At 37.5% G+C, this 12,121-nt stretch overlaps 2 protein-coding genes across 2 annotated transcripts in view; one reads left to right on the top strand and one right to left on the bottom strand.

Annotated features, from left to right (window-relative positions):
- Window positions 1–12,121, top strand: part of cenpp (centromere protein P) — a 55,240-nt gene that overhangs the window by 35,105 nt on the left and 8,014 nt on the right. The window lies entirely within an intron of this gene.
- Window positions 752–10,619, bottom strand: ecm2 (extracellular matrix protein 2, female organ and adipocyte specific). Its single transcript, XM_067396449.1, has 10 exons — window positions 10,438–10,619; window positions 7,773–8,031; window positions 5,688–5,876; window positions 4,891–5,580; window positions 4,567–4,682; window positions 3,351–3,486; window positions 3,032–3,189; window positions 2,593–2,732; window positions 1,921–2,247; window positions 752–1,566 (listed from the first exon to the last, which is right to left on the bottom strand). Exons 2-10 carry the CDS (start codon window positions 8,020–8,022, stop codon window positions 1,398–1,400), a joined length of 2,175 nt encoding a protein of 724 aa, XP_067252550.1. The 5' UTR covers window positions 8,023–8,031; window positions 10,438–10,619; the 3' UTR covers window positions 752–1,397.

Raw genomic sequence — 12,121 nt, 5'->3', positions numbered from 1 at the left:
TCGGTTCAGGAAAGGTAGAAATGTGTGGATGTGCTTATATGTTTCAAAAGTACCAGTAATTTCCCTCAATCTCTCTAATTCTTTGGTATTTCACACCCACAGTCTTATTTGTTGTAATGTTATGACGTGCCGAACCATGTTGGAAATGTCTCGACCTTGCAAACACTTGCGCAGCCTTGAGATATATTGGCAGTTTTCCACAGCTTTGCTTGTCCTCTAAATATAGAGCAAAGATTTAACTGTACCCAGACACTTGGAGGTTGTTTACCCCCCCCCCCCCCCCCTCCCAAAAATAAAAATAAACAAAAGCCGTGTGACTAGCACTGAATCATGGATAACTTCATGGAAAGCTTCTGAGATGATCCCCCTTCCAGGCTTTTTTGTTTATTCTTTCCTCTCATTTTAGTTGTAGTCTAAAATCAGTGAAAACCCCAATTCAACCTCAGAAGCATTTTTCAGTAATCGTCCACATTTCACTGGCAATGATGTAGTGAGAACTCGGAATCTTAGAAAAATCTTAGAAGGAGCGGAAGACTATGATGTCATAGTCAGATCATTTACAGGGGTCATTAATGTGCTTCAGTCTGCAGCGATTCCATTTGCACAGTACTTCTGTTGAACGTTTATAGATCGCAGATGGTACTGAGATATTTTAAGAAAGAAGTTTTAGGAAATCTGTTTATGTGATAGCCTAATTTAACTCATACCTTTGGATAAAATTAGTGAAAAATACATTGGAAATTGTGTTTTATTGAAGATGTATTGATTTTCCCACTGAATTCTAAACTAAGCAAATACATATAGAATTTGTGGTCACTTAAATGACTTGAACCATGTAGATATCTTTCAATTATTCATCACAGTTCAATCAGTAGTACACGTCCTTATTGGTCCTGTCTTAGTAGAAAAATGCATTATGTAAGCAGGTTGATTTTGGCTGCCTTCTTTTATAAACACTTAAGAAAAACTATGCATCCTGTTTTTCTTCACTACGACAGACAAACTTAATACTGTTATGACAAGAATAAGATACATCTCAACATAGAATACAAAGTTATAGTCTGCAACTTTTTTCTTCTTTAAGTATTATACAGTTGATCCATACATCCTACAAAAACACGTCTAGACAGGTACGAACAACGGCAGCATTCTGCCATGATCCTCAAGGCAGTGATCATGTTTCGTCCTATCTTGACTTTTAAGTGGAGGCTTATAAAATCTAATAAAACAAGACAGAAAGCAAAATGCCGAACAGAGATTCAATGCAAGAATTGCCTCTGGTAGCAATTTTTTGGGACAAAATTTTTTTCCATGATAACTGCACGTTTCACAGGAATCAAATTAGGTTTATGTTTATGGTCTTTAGTGGTTTATAATAATAGTAGACAAGCTTACAGTTACTTAATCTTCTGAGGCTTTAAAACAACACTAGAGTAGGAGCGGACACACGAGAAAGCCGTGGGTGGGATTTTCCGTGGGTCAAGGAAATTGTTCTCGAGGCGAAGAGCAACTAGATGAGAGTCATCGTCATTCAAGGGGTCGCAAATGGCGTCTTCTGAAATATGCCTGTTGGATGAAAAATGTAACAATCTCAAAGTTCTCCTAATGTTGCAAAAATCACTTCGAAATTTCCTATATTAACTATCTATATTTTCAGGAAAAGTTTCTTGGATTAACTTTCTTTTTTATTTGTATTAAGCATACACTAAAATTAAAACAGTTATTTGCCAACTGAGAAGGAAAATGAACTTGTTTCAAGATAAATTGTCTGGAATCAATTTTTAATATTTTACGTAAGTAAATTTATCTGTTTTTTGTTCTCTCTCTCTGTGTATATATATATATATATATATATATATATATATCAGGAAATAATGACAAACTAGACATGCTACTCTTTGCAGGAGGCTAGCAGTGTACCTTATTTTGTTGTTGTTAAGTCGTAGGAAATGTAATGTTGTCATCTCATTAATTCCCATGGGAATAGAAGTAAGCTGGTTATGGTCTAGACAGAGTTCAGTCATAGTGTTGAAGGTGCCAAAAAATGACTCTGGCTCGACAGCGTCGCCATCCAGCTTGTTGTAAGAGAGGTAGAGGTACTCAAGCCCAGGCTCCATGTGTGCAAACACGTATCCTGGAATGCGTTCAATCTGATTCCCGGCCAAAACCAGATGAACCAGCGATTTTGGCAGGAAGGATGGAACCAGGTAGAAGTTGTTGTGCGAGAGATCTATAGATTCCAGGTTCCTTTTAGATACAGTGGGAAAAGTAGAATAAGAGATCATGTGTTTGAAAAAAAAAAAACCCAAAAAAAACAAACAGAAAAGGTTTTTCACTTCTAGAAAGTTCTTCCAAAGGACTATTGTACAAAACTGTTGCACCACTTTAGCATGCAATATTTCAGTGCAAAAACTTATTAACTAGCCACCCACAATCCAGTAGAACCAGAGGCTAAATGAGCTAAAATGTCACCTGTTTCAATTTAGTCTTCAAATTAGTTATTAATATGCAAATTGAGCTTAAAATAGAACAAAAGTGGACAACATTTGCCTAAATATTGGTTTCATTGTTAACATTGTTGAGGACACGCACCTGTGATTGATCCAGGCTAAAGGCGCAATACTCGACTCATCTAACTTATTATGTCGTAGCACAACAACGTTGATGTTTGTGGTGTGGTTGAATGCTGTTTCAGAGATTTCTTCAATCAGATTGTTTTCAAGGTACAACTCCTAAACATCAAAGAGAATATGAAGTAAATTATGCAGTTTACTTCATTGAATACAGTTTTTACTTGACAAAGCAATTAAGTTTGACTTGAGCAGCTTTAAATTACTTTGTGGTAAAGTTGTGGTGTTGGTTTGCCATAATTGCTGTTTTAGTGCCACTGATTTCCCACAGGTACTGTAAAACCAATGCTGATTTGTAGCCCACAAATTTGTAGCGAACAAGATTGTTTGATTAAGTCATGGGTTTCTTTATTTCTTGATGTTCCTTGACTTCAGAATAGTTCTCTATTTTCAAAACTCACCAGTAGAGATGCAGGTAGGCCCTGAGGAATGGTACGGAAATGGTTTCTGCTTAGCCGAAGGTAAGTCAGCTCTTTGAGGGGCTTAAAGGCCTGTGGATGGACGTTACCTTCACTGAGCAAGTTCCCCTCAATTTCCAAAGTAACCAGGCTGCTGAGACCTTCCAGGAATTATGAAGCAATTTGTGAAAATATTGTGTTTTCATAGTACAACATTAGGTAAGGAACATCATGCTAGTATTAGCTGATTAAATGTCAGCCTTTTTTAGATGTTCCGCTTATGCTAACCTTTCTACATAGCAATTTTTTGTAACTGTTTTACCTTCAAAGCTGTTTTCCTCAATTTCTTTTAGATTGTTCTCATTTATCTTAAGCTCCTGGAGTGTTGATGGGAGCTCAGAGGGAATTTGTTCCAGAAGGTTTCCATCCATATACAGGCGAGACAGGAATTTAAGACCCTAAAAAGAAAGTTACATAAAAAGCACATCATTAATCTTTAGGTGCGAAAAAATAAAGGTCATATACAATATGGTCTTTACTGAAAGTTCTCCACTTTGGTTTTCTCACAATGCCTTGTTATCAAACTTCACTATTTGTTTCAGATGATGGGCATATTTCTACTGGTTAGAACCCAGGAGAGACTAGCATAGCATACCCTGTTGTTTCTCTTGAACACATGCCATGGAATTTTGTTTTTATTTGAAAGGTTGTGCAAAAAAAGCATGGCTAAAAGTGTCAAGTACAAGTGGGTATAGTGTTTGTATTAGAGCAAGATTTGTTAAACTTCTGTAAGAGCCATATGGCTATGAACAGAACAGAGCGAAACATTGGAGAAAGCCAGTGTAGTCTGTCAGGTTTGCAGATGGTACTGTTTTTGCACGGCTTCAAACCATTATGGAAGAAACATTTGCTTCTCTAATCTACCTAAAGTTCAGCTGGAAGTCATGACGTAATGTTCATATGAATTTCTGAACAAGAGGCAGCAACGGAAAGGAACATTATCTCAATTGCCAGAATGCTGTATGATCCTAAAAAACGAATGTACATGTCAGTCTAACTTAGCAAATTTGCACTCATAATGGGTCTGTTTTGTCAACAGGCAGATTTTACATTTTTTTATTTTCTGTCTGTCTCTACATTAAGCAGACTTTTCCAACAACGTTACGTGATATTAGCCATTTCTGTGCAGCCTTGGTCAAATGCCTTCCAGATTGTCAAGATCACATTATTGGCAACATTCAAGGCTCTTTTTTTTGGCACTTTAAGGTCAGTTTACATCAAGTTTGATACAACTAAATGGCATGAACATGCACAATATTTGCACCATTTTTTGCACCACAGCTGTTCAGTCTACCAAATGTGTGGTGCTAATGTGTGGAACATGAATGTTTCCGTCATCGAAACAATTGTAAAATTGACTAGGCTAGAAAATTGCAGTTGGATTATTTCAGAGGTCAAATTTTTTTTTTCTCTTCAAAAAAAAAAATTTGTGTTTATTGCTAATGTAAGTATGCAGTAAACTTGTATTTTTCACTTACTTTAAATGCTTGTGGGTCAATGCCAGAGGACAAGATCTTGTTTTTCCCAAAGTCAATCCATTCTAGGTTGGGAATGCCATTGAATGCTCCAGCGGGGATGGTTTTGATTTCATTGCCTGTAATTTCATAATGCATGACAAGTTATCAAAATCAGCCTTACTGAGATCTGTATACATGGACATGGACTGTGTATACACTGGCATTTGTACTGATTTAGGCTTAATTTCTTGCATGTGTCTTAAATAAGTGATCTAAGTTCTGTTGCAGTGCCTGTATCTCTATACGACATGTAAAGGGGTTATCTGGGGATGCGGCCTTCCTCACCCTGTAGGCTTAGTGATTTGAGCTCAGGGATGGACAGTGGAGGAATACCCGTCAGTTTAGCATTTTCACAGGTGACAGTGACGTCAGAAATCGAACAACCTGGAGGCAGCAATGTGGTTACCATCTCAGACTCCTCCTCAGTTACTTCTGGTTCCTCTTCACCTGGTTCAGTTGGCTCTTGGAGAGCTAAGAGAGGAGGACCTGCTGCTCTCGTTGGTGGCACTGGTGGCATTTGAAAAACGTCTCCCCTCAACCAAACCACATCCTCATCTTCAGTGGCCTCGTCCCCACGGAGTCCTTCCTGGGCACGTTCGGCTGCTTCCTCCAGAGCTCTCATCATCTCTTTTTGCTCCATCTCTAGCCTACGAGCCCTGTCTTCTTCGGCCTTCCTGTGTTCTTCCGTCCTTCTTTTCCTCTCTTCTGCCGCCACTCTTTCCTCTTCCTCCTCTCGTAGCCTCCTTTGCTCCTCCTCTTTTTCTCTAGCATCTTTGGCCTCTTTTAACTTTCTCTGTCTTTTGGCTTCGTCTTTCTTCTGCTTCTTTCTCTGCTTGCGTTCAGCATCTTTTTTGCGAATCCGTTCCTCTTCGTTCTTTTTTTGTATGTCTTTCTGGCTTTGTGATATTCTAATATTGTGCTCGTCGAGATCATTGGGAAGAGGAGAGTCACCAGAGTACTCAGCGACGTCGACAACTGAAACCATGGAAATTGTGCATTTATAAGATAAGGAGAGTTCCAACATAACAATTAATTTATAACATATGCTGGCGGACTGTGCTAATTCCATGCTTTGTCCAAACCTGGGTCGATGCAAATTGGGCAGCACTCTCCGATTCGTTGAAATTTGAGTTGGCACCGTAGGGCAGGACACAGTATTTGGTCGCACACAACCTCACCGCTGGAACACAGGCAATTCACGCATGGCTTTGGTGACCACACTGTTTTATCATACATGGTGATGCCTCGAAATACACAATGCTCTGTTTTTCCTGGAATAGTTATACAAACAATAAAGAAACTCAGAAATGTGAATTTCTGCTTACTAATGCAAAACAGTACAAAATTAAATTGAGGTGAAGTTTTCGAGATGTTCAATGTAGTCATTGCAAAGAATCATTTCTAAACAACAAATCTCTTGTGAATCAGTTTGATTCATTTTAATTTTGCTTTTCCCAGGATACCTTGAAAATGTTCAAGGCTGTCACTTTGTTCATGTTAAAGGTTGAAAAAATGAAAATTGCGTCATTTATTACTCACCCTCATGTTATTCCACACCCGTATGACCTTAATTAGGTTATATTAAGATGGCTCAGTGAAGCCTGCATTGACAGCAAGTTTATTCAAATGCCCAGAAAGGTAATAAAAAGAATACTTTTTGTGCACCAAAAAAAAACAATATCTTTATTCAACAATATCTAGTGATGGCCGATTTGAAAACACTGCTTCATGAAGCTTCGAAGCTTTACGAATCTCTTGTTTTGAATCAGTGGTTTGGAGCGTGAAAGTCACGTGATTTCAGTAAACGAGGCTTCGTACATCACAAGTGTTTCGACATTTCAATGGTTCACGTGAATGTAGCAGTTTGATACTCATTCTGAACCAGTGATTCGAAACAAAAGATTCGTAAAGCTTTAAAACGCTTCATGAAGCAGTGTTTTGAAATCGCCTATCACTAGATATGTTGAATGAAGTCCTTATTTAGTTTTTTTGGTGCACAAAATGTATTCTTGTCACTTCATAACATTAAGGTTGAACCACTGTAGTCACATGAACTGTTTTAAATATGTTTTTAGTAGCTTTCTGGGTGTTTGAAGGTGTTAATTACCTTGCTGTCACCGAGCCATCGGATTTTAACCAAATTATCTTAATTTGTTCCGAAGATGAACGAAGGTCTTACGGGTTTGGAACTACACGAGAGTGAGTAATTAATGACAGAATTTTTGAGTGAACTAACCCTTTAATTTGATTGATTATTTATTTAAAATATGAGTCATAAAAAAATAATTAACTTAAAAAAAATGCATTGATTGGCAACAGAAGCCACATTATGTATGTACAGGGCTGTTCGACGATTTTGTAAGCTAACATGCCTGTTAAGGCCCATGTGGCCCAATTTTTCCATCCAATGCATATAATATGGCTGTAAAATGGCTATATATTATCAGCCTATCACAGCACTGTTTTCCACATGGCAAATATGTATGTGCTTCTATCTACATTCTCAAGTTACAGAGAACTTTGCAGTTTAAAATGGTGTACACATGCTAGCAATAGAGTAGTAAAATGTGTCTACTGGGAGGTAGTGTTTTTTTCTTTTGTTTTAATAGGGTCTTACTGACCACATTTGTGCTGTTTTTCTGATTTTTACAGATCTGTTATTGACATTAATGCTAAAGACACTTACACAGTGTGTTGGTGGTATCATCCATGCTTTTGCTGTGGCTCAACTGAATGTTTGTGTTTTGCGAATTGCAGGGTCACACTGTCACATGTTGGCAGTGTATAATCATGTGGTCAGAGTTCAGTCCTGACCCTTACCACCCTGGGCAGAATGGTCATGTACTAAGCCATGTCAACTAACCACTCTGTTCCAAAACCCAGTAGGGCAATTTGAAGACTCTCAATGTATACTTGATTTTTTTATGGCTTTTTTGAGTAACTTTCGTTGTGTAATAACAACGAAACACACACACACACTGGATCTATATATTACAAAAAAAATGTGTTTATGAAAACAGTAAAAGTTGGCATCAGCTATTAATTGTCAAATTATGTTATATTCACTTGTATATGAAGAACACAACTGGCTTAATTACCTAATTTAAATTACAAATAGTTCATAGCTTGACAAACTACAGTTTCAGAGTAGCTTTTCCAACACTGACCTGCAGTCACTTCGTAGTTTGTCTTTGGCTCTTTTGTGTTTTTGTAAGATTCAATGAAAATAGATCCATCTTGTCCATTGCTTTCTGGCGATCTTCCCTGCTGCAAGGTGATAACAGACGTCTGTTTTCTTGCTCGTTTTGGTCCAACACCTCGTCTTCTACCTCGTGCCAAGAGACGTCTCTGATCTTTTGCAAGGCTGAAGGTCAGACAGGCGAAGAGTGACAGTGCCAAAATCAGGTTTAGTCTCATGGCTGAAACCTGTGAGATAAAACACAGAGGCATCTCAGCCCTACCTGTTCCTCATATAACTCTGTTAATGTATACTGTCTGCGTACACATTTCCATAATGATAAGTTACGGCATCACAGGTGATCCAGCCTCTAACAGCTTGACCCTGGAAAGCCAGACAGCTTTGAAGGAATAGCAGCCTTTAACACCTTTACTGTAAAAGAGTAAAACTGTTATTTAGGTGTGTGATGAGTGGTGTTTAGAGGACTTCAGGAGGTTATAAGTATTATGTTCAAATGTAACAATCATAGCACAGATTTTCATAAGAACAGACTTGGTCTTGATGACACTCATGCTCTCAGGTTGTCTCATTTACACAAATTGGTTCTTTCAAAAAGTTTGTATAAATTATGTCATCACATCAATGGCTCCAGATATTCCAGTGTGCCATATTAAATGATCTAAAACGTTCCAGTAAAGCCATATGTGCGCACATATTGCTATTTATTATGGTTTTATTAATAGGTTTTATGGTCAGTTCAGTTTGTTGCAGTCACAATTCAGCTCATTAGAACCTAAATCTAATTTACATGACATAAATATATATGTTTTCCTTGGAAAAATCATTTTGTGGAATGTTAACAGAAACGTTACGCTGTGTTGAAAACTTTAAAGGATTAGTTCACTTTAAAATGACTTTCTTCTTTCAAATGAACACAATCAGAGATATATTAATAAATATCTTGACGCATCCAAGCTTTATAATGGCAGTGAGCAGGATCAACGAGTATGAGCTGAAGAAAGTATCTCCATCCACGTCCATCCACACGGCTCCAGGGGGTTAATAAAATCCTTCTGAAGCGAAGCGATGCATTTGTGTAAAAAAAAAATATATATATTAAATATAAAATATATTTAACAAGTTATGAAGTGAAATATCTAGCTTCCGCCATCAGTATTTAACTTATGAAGAAAGTGTAAAACTTTCGCAGTTCAAAACATTTGCGTTACGTCCTACACCTTCCCTATTCAACTTAAGGAAAAAACTTAACTGGCGCAATGCCAGTTTACACTTTCTTTAGAAGTTGAATATGAAAGGTGGACTGGCAGAAACTAGATATTTTACTTCATAACTTCTTAAATATTGATATAAGGTTTTTTTTTTTTTTTTTTTTACACAAATGCATTGTTTCGCTTCAGAAGGCCTTTATTAACCCCCGCAGCCGTGTGGAGTATGTTTATGGTGGATGGATGTGGATGGAGACACTTTCTTCAGCTCATACACCTTGGTATCACTTACTGCCATTATAAAGCTTGGATGCGTCAGGATATTAATTAATATTTCTCCGATTGTGTTCATCACAAAGAAGAAAGTCATATTTACCTAGGATGGCTTGAGGGTGAGTAAAGCTTGGGGGAATTTTCATTTGAAAGTGAACTAATCCTTTAAATCTGGTAGTAATTTCCTAATGTTGAACAAATTAATAGTTTACCTTTAAATTATTAGCAGAATGGTAATGAAATGATTATTAGTTTAAATTTACATTTGAATTATTAGAGGAATGGAAAGTCTTTACACTTTGAACTTTCAGAATAGTGAACAAATTATTAGTCTAAAATATATTTTGAGTCATTTCACAAGACTAAAACTACTGTTTAATTAATAGTGATTATAGTCAATTCAGTCACTTTTTTTTTTTTTTTTTTACAAATCTGCCACTTGCTTGTCACAAAATTTGAAGTGCTTGCAGACGAAAAGCCAAGCCAGAAGAGGAAAAGATGACAACACAGTTTACCCAGACTTACAGTAATGGGAAACAAGAATAAAATCAACAGCTGAGCAATGCTGATATGTGTGCAGAGGGTGTCTACAAACGTCAATCCGACCCTCAGGCAAAGTCATACGGTTAGCATTAAATCAGAGCTGTGGTGAGATGGAGAGAAAAAAAGAAATATAGACGAGGGGGGAAAGAGTTTTAATTAAGCTCTTTAGGATGACCAGGCTCAGATGGAAAGAATCTATAAAGCCTACAGCTTAGACAGAGAACGAGAGGGGCGAAATATATTGCCATGAGTAAAAACATCCCGGAGGGGCGTGCATGATATGGGGTCCCCCTCTCTCAACGCTGTAATGAAAACCAGGTACAGTAAAGCAATAATTTTTTTTTACAGTCCTGCAGCTGTGTCTTTGTGCTTCAGCGATGAGACGGATGTATTTCAGAAGACGTTTGTCGTCACTCCAGATGCAAACATCTCAAAGTTTAGTGGAGATGTTCCAAACTGCATGCAAAGAAAAGTTTTCATCTATAAACCCATATAAATGTGACATGCACCCCGCAGACGGAAGAAGAAAACAATTAGTGTTGTACAAAAAGTGTTTTACGAGAGTACTTAGGGTGAGAGCTGAAAGAGAGGAGAGAGACGTTTGTACGTTACCACTGGTTTCGGGCGGTTTTGTGAGGCCAAATATTTCCGCTCTTTCCCCAAAAGCTGTGGGATTTGCCAGCAACGCAAGAAGTGTGTGTGTCTGCTCCGCAGCAAGAAGGCTGATAAATGTCAAAAACAGACAGGGGCTGCTCTAGCGTTTAGTCGGGACTCGCTCGGGCAGAACTTCTCCAGTTCTGTCTCTGAAAGATTCAGGCAAATGAGGGTCGTGACAAGATACTGCCTCTCTCAGGCGAAAGAACTTGGTGATTTTGTGTGTCCTAATTACTAGGCTACTATGTGTACTGTACTCAAACAGAGAGGTGGCATCTGGCTTGTCATTACCACCTCTGTAAAAGCATTGTGTGAATGCATAAAATGGGCTAAACATTTTAGCTTGAATGAGCTGATCAGAGGATGTCTGGACTGGTTTTCAGGCGTTTCTGGACGGGTTTTCAAGCTGTATTTGTCGACCCCCTACTGCCCAATGAGACAGTCCCATCTCGCGTTTCAGAGGGTGGGCTCATTGAGCTGAAAAAGATTTCATCTGTCTCGCCTTTCAGTTTTGTACACGAAGTGGTCATGGTCAAGCAGTTGTGTGCTATAATTAGATTGGTAAGCTCAAACGTTTCCCTGTAAAATCTAATATCCATTATTTCATTTTTATGCCTCAAAAGAAGGATATGTTAAGACAATTAGTATCTTGGTATAATATATGATAAAGATGAATGTGGCTGTGATTCACACAAGAAGCTGATATCAAACATTTTAGACTAAATTTGGCCAGTCAGTTTGTATATCTTTTGTCTGCCAATGAAAATATTTCCAAGGGAAGCTAATCAAGCTTTGCGTGTCACTAACTAACTGTTGTATAATAAGATTAATGAATATAAAATGTATTTGGTAGACTGTGTTCTGGACTACTTAGTGTAGTTGCACTGTTATAAATATTAAACTCACAACAGACACACCATTGTACTTTATAAATCATTTAAGTCATTTTATCACAACATATTCAAGATCTTTTGACATTAAACAAATACAATTGTGGGCAGTAAAAACAGTTTGTTTTGACTAGAAGGTTTTTATTCATTCTCTGTAGGTGAATTGATATATATCTAAATATGTCTTAAGAAATTATTTTTGTCATTAGGAGCTTTCGCACCGAATAGTTCTAGGAACTCAGTTATAGGAACTAACCACTAGGATAGTTCCCCGAGAACTAATTTCTCCCTGGGCCATGTTCCTGGTTGCATTCGCATCAGAAACAGGAACTCTGAAGCGTCCGACAGTGGCGTCTTTATGCACGGCATTTACAAACGGTGAATGGAGGATGCTGTGATTGGAGCTGTACTCTAAAAAATAAAACATTGGTTCAACAAAAAAAAAAATATGTTAACGTTTTTAACTTAATTTTTAACTTAACTTTTTAACTTAACTTAATTACATTAATTCAAAGCAATATTTTGAGTTGATCCAACATAATGTTTTAAGGAAGGTGAAGATGTTTTTTTGCCACAATAAAAGCACATTTCTAAGTAACATGAACTTAATAATTGTCAACATGAATGCAGCTATTTAAGTTGATCCAACATAATGTTTTAAGTAAGGTGAAGACGCTAAGTAACAAGTAACATGCTTGGTAACACTTACCAAGCACCGCTTGTCACCATGATGGTGAATCTCCAAAAACCCA

The sequence above is a fragment of the Chanodichthys erythropterus genome, chromosome 10 (assembly GCF_024489055.1).
Source record: "Chanodichthys erythropterus isolate Z2021 chromosome 10, ASM2448905v1, whole genome shotgun sequence".
Taxonomy (NCBI): Eukaryota; Metazoa; Chordata; class Actinopteri; order Cypriniformes; family Xenocyprididae; genus Chanodichthys; species Chanodichthys erythropterus.
Note: the sequence above shows the minus strand (reverse complement) of the source record. Positions and strands in the feature narration are given on the sequence as shown.